The sequence below is a fragment of the Mastigoproctus giganteus genome, chromosome 6, assembly GCF_048544385.1.
Source record: "Mastigoproctus giganteus isolate SK-2022 chromosome 6, ASM4854438v1, whole genome shotgun sequence".
NCBI lineage: Eukaryota > Metazoa > Arthropoda > Arachnida > Uropygi > Thelyphonidae > Mastigoproctus > Mastigoproctus giganteus.
Window position 1 is genome coordinate 150468933 of NC_143580.1, and position 16940 is coordinate 150485872.

The window sequence follows — 16940 nt, forward strand, 5'->3', positions numbered from 1 at the left end:
AATCACTTTTCTTGCACTGCTTCTATTTTGTTAATCTATTAGTTTGTGAATCTTTCCCTCCAAGCTAGCAATTTTCTGACCCACGTAGCACTGCCTTGATAGCATCAATTCTTGAATCCTTTATATTTAATTGTATCCCATCTCTGTAGAACTAGTCTCTCCTGTTAACAAGCACAGATAATGCTGAGAAAAATTCTACCCCTTGAGTCTTGCGCAATCTCTCCAGGGCCGAAATGGTTGACATGGTTTTCATCATATACTACCAACTATCATGTTTGGTCAGAATTGCAGACACTTTCAAATTAACCCAAACTCATGACATTTCTTCAATGTTGACTTGTATATTTTAAGTAAGTATGCTGATTTCCTACTCTTAATATCATTAGTGCCAACATATACAACAATATCAACTTTTGTACCCTTAACAGATGATATCTGCTCTACGTCATCAACTTTTTCTCCTGGCAGACATACTCTGGTCCTATTCCACCTATACTTTTTGCACAATATATTTCCTATTTCACTGACAATAGTCACCAATTACAACTAGCTTCTGTGCAGTCAGCACATTCTGCCTTGGCAATTGTCACTGTGTTGTCTGATGATCAAGTGCAAGCTCTGTAATTGATGTGGACAGCTGAGAGCTTAATGGGCCCTCCAATTTAAATCCTTTGAGGGCATTCACCCTGGTTTTCAAGCTCTCATAAAGGCTCATAACAACACTGAGTTGGCACCTAACATCCTTACACACTTTACATCAAGCACACACACAAAGACATCCCCCTCTGCAATATCACGTCGCGTTCCTGATGTCTCTGCAAACATCAAACAAGCAGTACATCCCATAAAGCTATGATTCGGAGGACAATCAACCCCCCTTTCAGTTCTTCCCTGAGCCACAGCACTACCACTAGCTTGAGATCTTTGTTTTGCTGGTCTGAGGCATGATTTTGGTTCAAATTCAATATAATTAACAATACTACACTAAACTTATATCCTAATGCAGTAATACAAAAAATGTAGTAATTTTCAACAGTATTCATTGAATCAACTTTGTAAAGGTCAATTTCATCCAGAGAGCAGAAAGCAGCAGAATATTTATTTTGAACTGTGTCCAAGAGACTTTTGAAAGTCAATTTACTACTTACAGACATACACACAGATATTTATGATAATCACCTGATTGCATTTCAAGTTCAGACACTGAAATTATTAAATTCGTTGTACTTCTTGCAAGTGAAAAATTTCCATGCTATGATTTACAATTATTGACATTGACCAAAAAAGGATGTAGTCTGATAAAGAATGTCATGGAACTCACAACTGTCAAAGTAGGATATCTGGATATTTGTGATGAACATACTTTCTTAGGAATGACTGAATTTATGTTAGTTAAACATATACAACCATATACATAGACAAGTTAAACAATTGTCTGGGACTTGTAATTTTGCAAGGCCTATTAAAACTCCTACCTCTGATTGTGTTCCATTAATTAGACTATTACACTATCTTTTGAAATTGTGCATGTGAAAGTGGTCGTTTTACAAAACAGTAATGGTACAGCAATTATAATATTGTTTGTGGGGGGGGGGGCACATATCAGCATTTTAAGCATCTGTGTATCAAAATTTCCTTCCAGGATTTGAAGCATCTGTATTTCAAAATTTCCTTCCAGGAGGAGCCTGTATACTGATTCTGTCTGGGACATGTAAATTTATAAATGCATTTCCGTTATTAGGTGCAATAAAGGAACAAATACAGGGTTGTTAAAATTAAAGTATCCCTATGTAGAGGGCTCTAGAATGAATTCTAAGGCTCGTACTGAAGAGAAATTTGGATAACAGGTACAATAAAGAATGCACTCACCATTTATTGGAAAAAAAAAAATTTGTTACAAAATTTGTCACTATATGGCACTGTGGCAATACAAATCACTTGAACAGCACTACAACTGTTCAATGAATCCTCCATTTTGGTCAACAACAGTTTCCATTCAAAGAACAGCATTTTCTACAGCAGAATGCAACATGTCAACTGGAATAGCCAGCACATGACATCTAATGCTGTGCTTTAGATCTGCCAGAGTTTGACATCCTTCTTCCTGATACACCTGGTTCTTCAAAAAACCCCATAACCAGAAGTCGCATGGGGTGAGATCCAGTAATCAGGGTGGCCAAGATGTCTGGAAACAATGGCTGATGACCCGTTCGTCTGTAAACTGTTGCATTAGCAATCTTTGGACACAATGGTGGATGTGGGGTGGCGCACCATCTTGCATGAATATGGTATCTTGAAGACACCCATGTTATTGCAGCTCCGGTATTGCAAAATTTTCCAACATTTCATAATATCGCTGTCCAGTGATGGAACAGGTGCGGGGTCCAGTCAGTGTTACCTATTCAAAAAAATATGGCCCAATCATGAATGTGGCCGTAAATCCACGCCACACTGTCACTTTTGGAAAATGCAACGGGACCTCTTGGATAACTCAAGGGTTTTCTGTTGCCCAAATGTGACAGTTGTGCATATTCACTTGTCCATTTAAGCAGAAGTAGGCTTTATCACTCCAAAGGATGTTCCGTGGCCAAGTGATATCCACTGTCATTTGTGACAGAAACTGAAGTGCTTCTGTGAAATGAATATCTGCATCACCATGCTTTAGCTGTAGCATGTGCACCTTGTAAGGGTAGTACCACAACATCTGACACATTACTAGCCTTACAGTGGAATATGGCATGTCCACTTCATGAGAAACAGCTGGCACACTTACGCTACCACATGGAGATTGACTTGATAAATCCATGACAGCCATAGCCACATCTTCAACATGAGAGGAGTGAGGAGTGCACTCGTTTTCAACCTCTAACTGGTTGAACACCAAGATGTCCTGTCGCTTCAAATTTTGCAATCATTTTGCGGATAGCACAAACAGTCATAGGTCCACGCCTTATGTGCTTCTGATGCCGGAATTCTCTGATAGCCGCAGCTGCATTATTGATGTTCTGACAGTACAGCTTCGCTAATAGCACCTTTTCCTGCAACATTGTTGCCATTGCTGCTGTAGTGCAGGCAAACATCTACTATATGATTTTTAAGAGACAGCTTTACTTTTATACAGTACAGTAGAGCTGAGTAGTTGTGCTGTGGCAATAACTTACGATTATGTAAATAACATAAGTTATTTGCATAATCGTAACTAAGATAGTTACATGCCATACAGTGACAAATTTTGTAATTAATTTATTTTTTTTACAATAAATGGTGAGCACATTCTTTATTGTAACTGTTGTCCAAATTTCTTTTCAGTACGAGCCTTAGAACTCACTCCAGAGCCCTCTACATAGGGATACTTTAATTTTAACAATCCTGTATGTTACAAAAATAAGGGATGGCAAAGAGCTTTAATGTGGCATTTCAATGATGGTGGTGATGGTGGAAGCGAACAGTAAACTCAAAAATGCCAGAGGATTTTTGAGTTGACTGGTTGATACTACCACCACCACCAATCTGGGATTATAATTTCACATGGTTTCACAAAGCACACTACAAAATCTGTATCAACCATATAATTCCATTTAAAAAAAAAAAAAAAAAAAAAAATCACCTGAACTAACAATTACCTTCATTGCATGAACAACTGCTTCAGGTTTTGTAACTCCAGAAGTAATATCACCATCTTCCTGAAAGAAAGGAATTCACTTTACAGCCATATATTTAATAACTATAACAGGGTGTGTGTGTGTGTGTGTGCGCACGTGTGTGTGTGCTTGAAAGGTGAAAGGTAACAACATTTCATATCATGTCATGTCATGCTAATGGGGTGATACAAGATCATTATGTTATTATAGAATATATGGAAAGTATGTATTAGAAGTAAAATTAATTATGAACAGAATGTCAAGTACAAGAAATAGCCAAATCCCATTGTTTTATTTTTTAAGATTTTTTAAAGAAAATTATACTAATCTAAAAACTAAAACTTACTAAACACAATATATACTATGGTAATCACATTTATTTAACTAGCATTAAATTTCAAACCTTATGCCAGTTTCTTGATCACATTGTATGTCTTATGGACATAAGCCCAGTTACTTCAATATATGAGAGATACATGTCTGATACTGGGTGAGCCATTTCAGGATCTCCCATCTTCCTTAAAGCAGGGGGCCAAAAGTACTGTGGGCCTAACCCTTAACTACCATGTAACCCATGATGGTTGAGGGACAGGGGTAACAACAAAACACAACACATTTGTATGATCTTATCCTGGAATCTGGGCTGTGGACTATGGAGCCCAGTGATGCTTATCTTATATAGCAGCAGCATTGCTGGGAGGCCAACTCACCATGTATAGGTACCCACATTGAGGGGTAGTTCTCAAGTTTGATGAGCTTAAATGAGAACTTCTTCCATAACAGGGTACCAAATTTGAATTTGAATAAAGTGGGATGCGGTACAGTCACAGTAAGGGGTCATAGCCTGCGACGCCTTACTCATCTTCTTTTTCTTTTTAATTTTTTCCCCCTACTTGTATTTAACTGCTGGAAATCTGATGCAAAATAGTAACTTTAAACCCAAAGAACCACCACAGCTGCACATTTGGAACACACAAATAAAAACCGGAGAATCTGGTGAAGGATATGAAATAAACAATAATTGTTATTCCTGTATCAGATTTTTATACAAAATTTATTTCAAAATAATAAATAATTACAAATCAGTACAGCATGAAGAGTACAACCACATATGAAGAATTTATTAGGGTCAAAAGGGTTGGTACACATCACATCTGAAATTAAAGAAGCCAAATATTACGGCACCAGCATAGATTCAACTCCTGATATGTCACACAGATCAGTTGTCGGCCATTACTCATTATGTATCAAAAGATGGCAAAGTACATGAGCAATTCTTGATGTTTTTTCCCATTGAAAAGCATGATGAAAAATATATTTTTGACACGGTAGCATCTGTTCTTGATAAACAGGGAGCAGATGTAGCAAATTGCAGCTCTCAGTCATATGACAATGCTGCTAATATGAGTGGAATGTATTCTGGAGTCCAAGCCAGATTCAAGGAAGTCAACAAAATAGCAGTATGGGTGACATGTGTTTCACACAGTCTTAATTTAGTAGGGATCATATCTGCAGAAAGCTGTTTGGCTGCCATTAATTTTTTTAGCATTATACAGTCGCTCTACACATTCATTCGCAGCCTCACCACAAAGATGGTCTAAACTGAGCAAGATGGAGAATACAGTCTCGGTCAAAAATCTATCAGACACAAGATGGTCATCATGTTACGATGCTGCGAGATCAATGAAAAACAATTACAGTAAAATTCGTGCGGCACTTATCTCAGAATGTGAAGAACAAAAACCGACAGTGGTTCATGAAGCAAAAGCTTTGAAACATAACAGGTTAGAAATAACATTAATGACTGTCGTTTGGAAAGACCTTCTAAAATACATAGATAGAGTGAATAAAGCAATTCAAGAACCTGGAATTGAGTTATGCGTAATTGCGAAATTATATGATGCTTTTCTGGATTATTTGATTGATGTTCGAGATGAAGACAAATTTGTTGGTTTTGAAAAGAGGGCAAACGAATTTGTTCTAAATTCTGATTACAGACAATATGTTGTTGTTTGCTGTTTGGTTTTTTTTTTTTAGGAGCATTAGCAACTAAGGCCATATTGCTCCTTATAAAAGATAAACTGATTACTAGTTTCCCCAACGTATACATAGCTTTAAGAATTGAACTATCCATAATTGGATCGAATGCTGAAGGAGAGCGCTCATTTTCGAAATTTAAGCAGATCAAGAACTGTGTAAGCTCAACTGTGAGCCAAGATCACTTATCATCGTTGACTCTTTTACGTATTGAGAACGATATTACTCATCATATGGACTTCGAGGACATTATTAAAGATTTTGTTACGAGAAGCTGAAGCAAGAAACTTTTATAATCTTAAGAAATGTTACAGAAATCTAGATATTGTAGATTTTTTCCTTTTTAATTTCTAGTAAAACATTGAAGTTTTATAGTTGAATAATTTTTAAATCTGAAAACCTTTTCCTCCCTATTTTTTTCTTTCCTCCCTTCATAGGCCCTAGGAACAGTGCCTACAGTGCCTAATGGGAAAGCCGGCCCTGCCTGTAGGAGTATATAGCGGTCATCATTGGGCATTGTTTTTCGTGGACGACCACCACTGGTCCTTCGAACAGCTGTACCTGTCATTCTGAAGGCCAACCACGCACGTGAGATGATGCTATGGGCGATGCCACACTCTGTGCACTTCGACTTTCCTCGAGCTTCCCAACTATTTGACCCTGGGTAAAGTCATCCAGATGTTGTCTACTGGCCATTTCGTTGTCTGTAGCACTGTATGGAACCAATTGGACGTCTGTAACAATCGTGCTCACCATTCTGTAATTTGAACATAACTGCTGCTTTTATCTGTTTATATGAGCCCTCTCGTCACGATTGAAATTTTTGCATGTGCACCAGCTTTCTACTGAATGGCCACAGTAATGAAAATTGCCACAGGCTGCTTCGTTTGATTTTGTGGTTGTAACCTTTAGAAATAGTGTTGGTCCTTAAGTTTTGCACACCAGTGTACGAGATGCAGCTAAAAAACCAAACTATTATTTTTAGGCCACCCGAATAATTAAATTCATCTGTTGTGCTCTGTCTCTTATGTCTGTTAAATGCGTGTGTTCTATGGTCGCTTTGTCTGGGGGATTCGACTAATAACATCAGTTCATGAAGAGCAATGTCCAATGATTACCACTCTCTGTCTCCTCCCACTCAACAATCCCTTTATCAATAGCAGCAACCTGCCCCAATTTGTACAGTACTCGTGATATCAAATTTAATTTTTGCATCCAGTACCTTTGTGACCATATTGTAGTAAGCAATCAGATTGGTCAAACTAGATTTCCCCTTAATAAACCCATGCTGTGTTTGAAGTACAATTGCGACCTTGTCTAGATGATCCTGCATTACTTCTTTTATCAGTAACTCCATTATTTTCCCTGGAACAGAAGTTAAACTAACAGGTTTGTAATTACTCATGTCATTCACACATCTACAGTCTTTGGGGATCTCCCCTGAATGCCCTCATAATTATGGATAAGAATTTGCTTACTTACTTCACTACCTCCCATAATATAATTGGATAGATCCCATGCATCCCAGGTGCCTTTTTTATGTTTAACTTCAAAAATTTCTCTTCCACTTTCCTCTCAGTTATTACAAAATCATTTAGCTCCGCGTTAGAGCTTTATAAACTTCCAGCATCTCCTTCCCTAAAAAAATTCGTCATGTGTGAATGTAGATGCAAAATACTCATTCAGTTTGTCAGCAACCTGAGCAGGATCATCAACAGTCAAACCAATGATAACGAGTGGACCAATTTGATTCATCCACTTCCTCCTAGTGTTTACATAAGAAAGAAGTCTTTGCTGTCTTTCTTTGAATCCTTCACCAAAGATTTCTTGTAATCTGCCTTCACTTGCCTTTACCCCCTTTGTGATTTGATTACAGATTAGTTTATATCTATTGTAGGCTTCTTTGTCGCCTGATGATTTATGTGCATCCCATGCACTTTTCTTTTCTGCCACGTTTCATCAGTTTATCCAACAGCTATTTAGGCCTCCCAAAGGCTAATTTGAATAAAATAACAATTAATACAAGAATAATATGCATATTTTATAAATACAAGTTCATTTTGAGACATGTTTTACTGAATAATATTATTGCAAATAAAATTTAGATTTCCATCGATCTAGAGTTAAACATGATTGTAACATTATTTAGGGTAAATATAAAAAGAACACATAAAAGTAGAATCTGTATGATTTTTGACTATTTTTATTTTGATATTCCTTTTACAAGTAAATCCTCCCATGTACTCCATTTTCATTTCTGATGTTCTCCTTTTAAACCACAAATGCCTAGTAACTAACCCTACTAACAAAACCTAACTTGAATTTTAAAAACCAAATAAATGTCAATCAAAAACTAAATGGCATTGGTTTTTATCATGTCCTGCCACCTCATTCTTGGTCTCCTCCTTGATCTTTTGTCCTTTAATTGTAAATCAAACATTCTTCTTGGCAAACGCCTCTCATTCATCCTCTTGACATGTCCAAACCATTTCAGACGAGACCTTTCAATCCTGTCTTGGAGTTTTTCAACCTGAATTCTCTCCCTAATCACATCATTCCTGATTTTTTCACGCCTTGTCTTTCCAGCTATGCCCCTTACAAATCTCATTTCTGCCCTGCTGTATTCTGCTTTCATCCTTTTTCCCTCATAGTCCAAGTTTCAGATGCATACGTCACAACTGGTATGTAATAGGTCTGGTATATGGCCTTCTTACACTTCACTGGTATGTTCCTGTTCCAGATCAGATCACTTGTCTGCCTGTAGAAATTCCTGCCCACTTGTATCCTGCTACTTATTTCTTCATCTACCACTCCAGTCTTTGTGATTGTGCTTCCTAGGTACTTGAAATTAACCGTTTTAAGCTCTTTCCCTTCCACTGCAATTTATCCATCAGGCTTGCTACTCCTCTTTAGAACCATTACCTCACTCTTCTCCTGACTGAAAACCAGTCCAAATTCATTGGCCATACTAGCCCACATATCAACTTGCCATTGCACTTGTTCCCTGCTCTCTCTCTCCCCATATACAGAGGTCATCTGCAAAGAGCATGACTCATCTGATCTTGTCCAAATTGTTCTATTGCTCTACATTGCACAGCATGGACACTGCTCTTCGTGGACAAATGTTAGTAGTGGAGTTCCCCAGAGTTTGGGAACTCCATTAATAACAGGTGCTGGGCCCATTGTTGTTTTGTGTATTCATCAATGATATTGATGAAGGTATATCAAGATTAATGTCCACGTTTACAGATGGTACAAAGATTGGCAGGGTAGTAGTAGTAGTAATAGTGGCATTTGATGCAAGAAAGCAAGTGTATGAGCTTATGCAGCATCAGCCAAAAAAAAAAAAAAAAAAAACCACACCATTCCCTCCAAATGCCTGTCCAGTTCCTCCTTAAATTTATTCAACCTATCAACCCGGGGGCTCACATCTGGTGAGTATGGGCTTGGCAAACCTAGGGTCCTGAGCTGGATATCATCATTCTTCTCTTTCTTGGTGATGCCTTTCTACTTCTCTCTCTTTCTCTCTCTCTCTCTCTCTCTCTCTCTCTCTCTCTCTCTCTCTCTCTCTCTCACACACACACACACACAGGGGGTAACTTGGGAATTTTTTTTTTTTTTTTGGCTGGTGCAGCATAAGCCTCAGGCTTCCTTGTACCATATGGCTAATAATAATAATAACTTCCACGACAGATGGAAGTTTGTTCCAGCAATTAACCACCCGCTGGCTAAAGGCAAATTTCCGCACATTTAATCTACATCTGTCTTTTCTTAATTCGAATTTATGCCCCCTTAGGTTCGTAATCTGAACAAGTGGAAAGATCCCATCAGAATTCAGTGTGCTCAACCCATTCAAGGCCTTATACACCTCAATCAGATCACTGCGCAGGTGCCTAGTCTCCAGCCACTGCAATTTGCAGAACTTAAGCCTCTCTTGGTAAGAGGATCCCTTCATTCCCCTCACCAATCTTGTTGCCCTTCTCTGTACACGCTCAAGTAAATCTACATCCTTCCTAAAATGAGGCCTCCAAACCTGTACGCAGTACTCAAGGCATGGCCTGACCATTGCATTATACAGAGGGATAATCACCTCCTTTTCCTTGCTAGCAAATTTCCTATATATCATTGACAAAACCCCATGACCTGCCCTGGCAGCCTGTCTGCATTGCTCAGAAAACTTCATATCTGCCTGCACAATTATTCCCAGGTCTTTTTCATTTTCTACCACCTTAAGTGTAGTACCACACAGTTGGTACGTTTCTCTGGGGTTACTTCTACCTATATGCAGTACTTTGCATTTGTCAAGGTTAAACTTCAGTTGCCACTTCTTAGCCGGTCTGCCCAAATTATCTAGATCCTGTTGCAGTAGCACACTGCCATTACTGTCATTAACAACCCTGCCAACCTTTATATCATCTGCAAACTTCGACATTAAGCCTGATATACCTTCATCAATATCATTGATAAATATACAAAACAACAGTGGACCTAACACCAAACCCTGTGGGACTCCACTAATAACATTAGTCCAAGAAGAGCAGCACCCATTGATTACCACCCTCTGTCTTCTCCCACTTAACCATCCTTTTATCCATTGTAGCAACTTACCCTTAATACCATTCTGCTCCAATTTGTACAATAGTCTTCCATGCGCAACAGTGTCAAAAGCTTTCCTGAAATCCAAATATATGATATCAAAATTATTTTTTGCATCCAGTTCCTTTGTAACCACATCATAATATCCTATCAAATTTGTCAGACAAGACTTTCCCTTAACAAACCCATGCTGTGTCTGAATTATTACAGCAGTCTTGTCTAGATGATCCTGCAATGCATCTTTAACCAGTGACTCCATTATTTTACCCGGAACAGAAGTTAATCTAACTGGTCTGTAATTACTCGTGTCACCCTTCGATCCCCCTTTGTGAACTGGGGATACATTTGAACATCTCCAGTACGTGGGAACCTCCCCTGAATCCAAGGACGCTCTCATAATTATGGCTAAGGGTTTGCTTAGTTGCTTTGCTGCCTCCTTTAATATAACTGGATAGATCCCATCCACCCCAGCTGCTTTTCTTATGTTTAACTTCAACAATTTCTCCTCCACTTTGCTTTCAGTTATTACAAAATCATTAAGTATCCTGCTACAATTTGATAACCTTCTGCCATTTTCAAACCTTAATAATTCCTCATGTGTGAATGTAGATGCAAAATACTTATTCAGTTTGTTTGCTATCTGATCAGGATCATCAACAGTCGAACCATCGATGTCAAGTGGACCAATCAGATTCATCCCCTTCCTTTTAGAGTTTATATAAGTAAAGAAATCCTTGCTGTTTTTCTTAGCATCTTTTGTCAAGGATTTCTCATAATCTGCCTTCGCCTGCCTAACCTCCTTTGTCACCTGATTACAGACTAGCTTATATCTGCCATAGGCTTCTTAGTCGCTTGATAATTTATATGCATCCTATGCATTTTTCTTCTCTATCACGAGTCTCATTAATTCATTAGATAACCATTTAGGCCTAAACCTTGAACAATATTTCTTAATAGGTATGAAACTTTTAGTAGCTTCCACGATTAATTCCTTGAATGCTTCTCACTTAAAATTTACTGTTGGTAACATCGTCAGTTTATCCCACTGTACAGAATTTAAAAACTGTTGGAGACCACTGTACTCACCTATACAGAAGCAAAAACCCTTTCCTTTACCCCTGATGGTAATTAAATCTTTAAGTAAATCCCACATCAGTACACTGTGATCACTGCCACTAGTGGTTCCTTTATCTGCAAATTCTTAATACACGAATGATCACTGCTGATAACCAGATCAAGAGTATTACTTTCTCTGGTTGCCTCTCGAACATGCTGCTGCAGAAAACAATCATCCAATAAATCCACAAAAGTCTGACTAGTGTGTGAGTGACCAACCCACAAGTTCCAGTCAATATCTGGGAAGTTAAAATCCCACATTATAAGACATTCCGATTTACTAGCCCACTCTATTTCTCTGTACAATTGTTCATTGTACTCATTCAAGTCATTTAACAATAAATAAGAGTAGGAGTCCTGACACCACTACTATTCATAGCTGTCATGAATGCATTGGCATTAGTAGAGGCATACAATTCAAGAAAGAAAGCTTATGCACCATCAGCCAAGAAAAAAAAAAAAAAAAAAAAAAAAACCTCCCATTTCAGGTGGTAGGAGAGACAATAAATAAATAAATAAATAAGACTACCCTTGTACTCTTTACAAGGGTAGTTAACAATAAAGACAGTATACTACTCCAACTGGATCTAGATAAGTTGAGCAAATGGGCTAAGAAGTGGCAACTGAAGTTTAACATTGACAAATGCAAAGTACTGCATATGGGTAACAGTAACCCAAGAGAAACGTACCAACTGTGTGGTACTACACTCAGGGAAGTGGAAAGTGAAAAAGACCTGGGGATAACTGTGCAGTGAAATATGAAATTTGCTGAGTAGTGCAGACAGACTGCCAGGGCAGGGCAGGTCATGGTGTCTTGTCAATGATATATAGGAATTTTGCTAGCAGGGACAGGGAGGTGATTATCCCGTTGTACAAGGCAATCATCAGGCCACACCAAGAGTACTGTGTACAGGTCTGAAGGCCTCATTTTAGGAAGGATGTAGAGTTGTTAGAACGAGTAAAAAGAAGGGCAACAAGATTAGTGAGGGGAACAAAGGGGTACTCTTACCAAGAAAGGCTTAAGTTCTGTAAATGGCAGTGCCTGGAGAGTAGGCACCTGCAAGTTGATCTGGTTGAGGTGTATAAAGCCTTGAATGGGTTGAGCAAGCTGAATGCTGATGGAATTCTTCCTCTTGCTCAGTTAAGAACCTAAGGGGGACATAGATTCAAACTGAGGAAAGACAGTTGTAGAATGGGCGTGCAGAAGTTTGCCTTTAGCCAGCGGGTGGTTGATTGGTGGAACAGACTTCCATCTTTTGTTGTGGAAGTTGATAGCCTAAATAAATTTAGGCTGAGCTGGACAGGCATCTGGAACGAATGGAGGAATGAAATGGGAGGTTTTTCTTTCTTTTTTTTTTCTAGGCTGATGGTACATAAGCTTTCTTTCTTGAATTGTATGCCTCTACTAATGCCAATGCATTCATGACAGCTATGATAGTAGTGGTGTCAGGAGACACTTCCTTGCTTGAGGCAAGGAGATAACCTGATGTTATTTCATAGCTCTCTGCCAACTCCACCACTGTTCTTACTTTGCATACTGTGTTGTAGATATTTTCAATTCTCTCCACAAGATATTACCCTATCCTCAAGTTTCTCAAAACTTCTCACACTTTCTTCCTATTCATGGCATCAAATGCCTTCTTTATGTCCGAAAATGGCATCCACAATTCCTGGATCTGTGTTTGTAACATTTTTCCATCAGTTGCCTGATGCAGAAAATTAGATCCACTGTCGATCTGCCAGGGCTAAAGCCATACTGTTCCTCGGCCATCTGGTTTTCAATCGTTCCACTTATCTTCTGCTCCAACACACTCTCGTACTCAGATGTGATGTGAGTGTGATGCCTATATAATTTGAACACTTCTTCCTGCTCCCCATCTTGAACATCGGAATGATCAAACCTTGTTTCCAGTCCTTCGGCACCTGTCTCTCAACCCAGATCTTGCAAAACAGTCTGTATGTCCATGCTATCCCTGCCTCACCCATAGCCTTCAGCATCTCTCCATTTATCTCATCCATACCAGCAGACTTGCCTGTCTTGATGTATTTTCATGCCTGTACTACATCATTAAATGTCAAATCTGTCTGGTCTGGTCTGGTCTGGTCTGGTGTCTCTCTCTCTCTCTCTCTCTCTCTCTCAGTATCTTCTCTTTCATCCCCTGTTTTATGATCAACCCACCTTTGTCCCTTTTGCTGACTGTCTTGCACATTCAACAGATTTTTGAAATACTTCTTCCATATTTCTCTTATCTCTTCATCCTTGGTTATTAGGTTCTTTCTCATTCTCATCCATCAGGTATTTGCTCTGCTCACCGTCTCTTCTCTTATTCCTCACCATACCATAAAGCATCTTTTTATTACAGTCAATATCTTGTTGTAGAGTTTCACTCCATTCTTCTAACCACAGTCTTCTCTCCTCATTGACTATCCTCTTGCCCTCTCTGTTTACAGTTGCATATCTCTCTTTATTTTCTTTATTTCTGTTGTGAAAGTAGGTTCTGAATGCATTATTATTGTTTTTCGCAGCCTCTCTCATTCCACCATGGGTTTCTTTCCATCTCCTTCTACTGCTTGTGCTTCCATATATCTGCTTTGTCAGTCCTACTATGCAGTCTTTGAATACTTTCCATTCTGATTCCACACTGTTCACCACTGTCTTAGGTACAACCTTCCTGAACTCTTCTCTGAACATCACCCCTTTTCCCCTCTTCTTTCAACTTCCACACCTGTAGTTTTCTCTCTCTTATTATTATTAGCCATATGGTGCAAGGGAGCCTGAGGCTTATGCTGCACCAGCCAAAATTACCCTGAGAGAGAGAGAGAGAGTAGTAGTAGTGGCATGTGATGCAATAAAGCAAATGTATGAGCTTATGCAGCATCAGCCAAAAAAAAAAAAAAAAAAAAAAAAATCACACCATTCCCTCCAAATGCCTGTCCAGTTCCTCCTTAAATTTATTCAACCTATCAACTTCCACAACGACAGATGGAAGTTTGTTCCAGCAATTAACCACCCTCTGGCTAAAGGCAAATTTCCGCACATCTATTCTACATCTGTCCTTTCTTAATTTGAATTTATGCCCCCTTAGGTTCGTAATCTGAACAAGTGGAAGGATACCATCAGAATTCAGCGTGCTCAACCCATTCAAGGCCTTATATACCTCAATCAGATCACCACGCAGTGCCTAGTCTCCAGCCACTGCAATTTGCAGAACTTAAGCCTCTCTTGGTAAGAGGATCCCTTCATTCCCCTCACCAATCTTGTTGCCCTTCTCTGTACACGCTCAAGTAAATCTACATCCTTCCTAAAATGAGGCCTCCAGACCTGTACGCAGTACTCAAGCCGTGGCCTGACCATTGCTTTATACAGAGGGATAATCACTTCCTTTTCCCTGCTAGCAAAATTCCTATATATCATTGACAAAACCCCATGACCTGCCCTGGCAGCCTGTCTGCATTGCTCAGAAAACTTCATATCTGCCTGCACAATTACTCCCAGGTCTTTTTCATTTTCTACCACCTTAAGTGCAGTACCACACGGTACGTTTCTCTGGGGTTACTTCTACCCATATGTAGTACTTTGCATTTGTCAAGGTTAAACTTCAGTTGCCACTTCTTAGCCCATCTGCCCAAGCAGTAGAGAGAGAGAGAGAGAGAGAGAGAATCAGAAGTAGAAAAGAATCACCAAGAAAGAGAAGAATGATGATATCCAGCTCAGGATCCTGGGTATGCCAAGCCCATACTCACCAAATGTGAGCCCCTGGGGTTTGAAGAGGCTGTTGACTGATCTGATCTGTCCTTTTTAACTTCATTTGTTTGAAAATGAAGGTGGTGAAGCATTTGTGCCAGATGCAGGAAATGCAGTGAACTTAAGATAAAGCTTTGAATATAATGGGCAAAGTCTCTGAGGAAGCAAGTAGAACTGCTACGTAGTTAATACAAAAAAGTATTAAAATTTAGGCCTTAGCAACTACTGCTCAAGTGTCCTATAAAGTGCCAAGCCATGCATCATATGCTGCCCCCAACCCTAAATAATGGATCATCAGACACCAAATGCTTTTGTTCAAATATAAGGGGTAATTTTATTGGGAACCTCAACTATAAAGGAAACTGTAATATTTGCAATAAAAAAAATAGATGCAAGAGTAGAGAGTATGTCTGCTTGGTGCAAAGATTGAGGGCATAACAAACCAGCTATCAGTTCTTGACCCACAAGTACACAAACAACAGTTACACTTGTATGTGCATGGGATCATAGTGACCCCAGCTTGGGAACAGTTTTATAAACTAAATAGTGTGCCAGGATTTATGAAAATTTTCTTAACTTTTTTTTTGCCCTGTTAATAATAATATCTATTCCACAAAACTGAATTTTTTTATTAATTACAATAGTTATTTTATTAAATAATAATTATTGTAATATTATGTAAATTTTTGGAAGTTTATAACATACCTTCTAACAAAAAATTTTCCTGAAATTTTGTCATTAAGTCAAATATGACAAATCAAGTTCTTGTAATAATACAAAAATCCATTACAGAAGTGCACACTTTTTTTCCTCTTGTATGCAAGGTTTCAAAACCTTGCAAAGGCAGCTGCCAATAGAGATTTTTTTTTTCTTGAAATTGTTATAAGATCACCTAAAAAAATGCTTTATTTATACCCTGCTATGACCACCAGGTCAGAGTTTGTAAAATTAATCATATCAACAATGAATACAACTGTTACCATATTTAGCAGTCAAATGGGCTTGAACCACATCCATGTAAATTGCTGTAGCAATATCATTTTGAAAAACAATTCTATGTGAGTAACACAACTAATTTTTTTATTAGGTGAGCAAAGTAATGTTTTCTGTTTGATACCAGTTTTTAAAATTTATAATGCATGGCCACTAGATGAATTTCCTTGAAATTTTATTAGTAGATGCAACTCATACTGAAGAAAGATAAAATAATTTTGCAATCAAGTGTTTCAACACAAGTATTGAAATAGTTTTAGAAAATAACATTACTCTGAATTTGAATTTTCTGCCATTAGTGCCTAGGGACTATATTTTGCCCTCCTTTGACAGCAACAGAACTAGAACTTAGGCTCTTTACAAATGATACATTTATCCATGAAACAACCTAAGTATTGTATTACTTACCTAATATTATTTTTAAAGTACCACTGCCATTAGGTGAATGAAAAACTCAAAACTCATTAAAAAAAACTAACATCAAAAACTTATTAACTTAAAAACTCTTTAAGTGATTGCTGGTAGAAAATGAAAAAGACCTGGGAGTTTTTTTTTTTTTTTTTGTTAGTTGTTGGCACATCACTTCTGTGGCCATAATGCATCTCCCAAAGTTTTTGCATTTTACTCTGATCCAAGCCAGAGGCGGGATTCAAACCCACGATCTTTGAGTTGCCAGGCAGGCACTTTACCCACCTGGCTAGCCCAGTTGGCGACCTGGGAGTAATTGTGCAGTCAGATACGAAGTTTTCTGAGCAATTCAGACAGGCTGCAAGAGCAGGTCATGGGGTTTTGTCAATGATATTCAGGAATTT

The 16940-nt window shown here is 38.4% G+C and overlaps 1 protein-coding gene across 1 annotated transcript in view; it reads right to left on the reverse strand.

Annotated features, from left to right (window-relative positions):
• Ccdc85 (coiled-coil domain-containing protein 85) overlaps positions 1-16940 on the reverse strand; it is a 308764-nt gene that overhangs the window by 39164 nt on the left and 252660 nt on the right. Inside the window, exon 8 of the mRNA XM_090376314.1 lies at positions 3624-3683. Within this exon, the coding sequence (XP_090232440.1) occupies positions 3624-3683 (60 nt within the window). The remainder of the gene's footprint in view (positions 1-3623; positions 3684-16940) is intronic.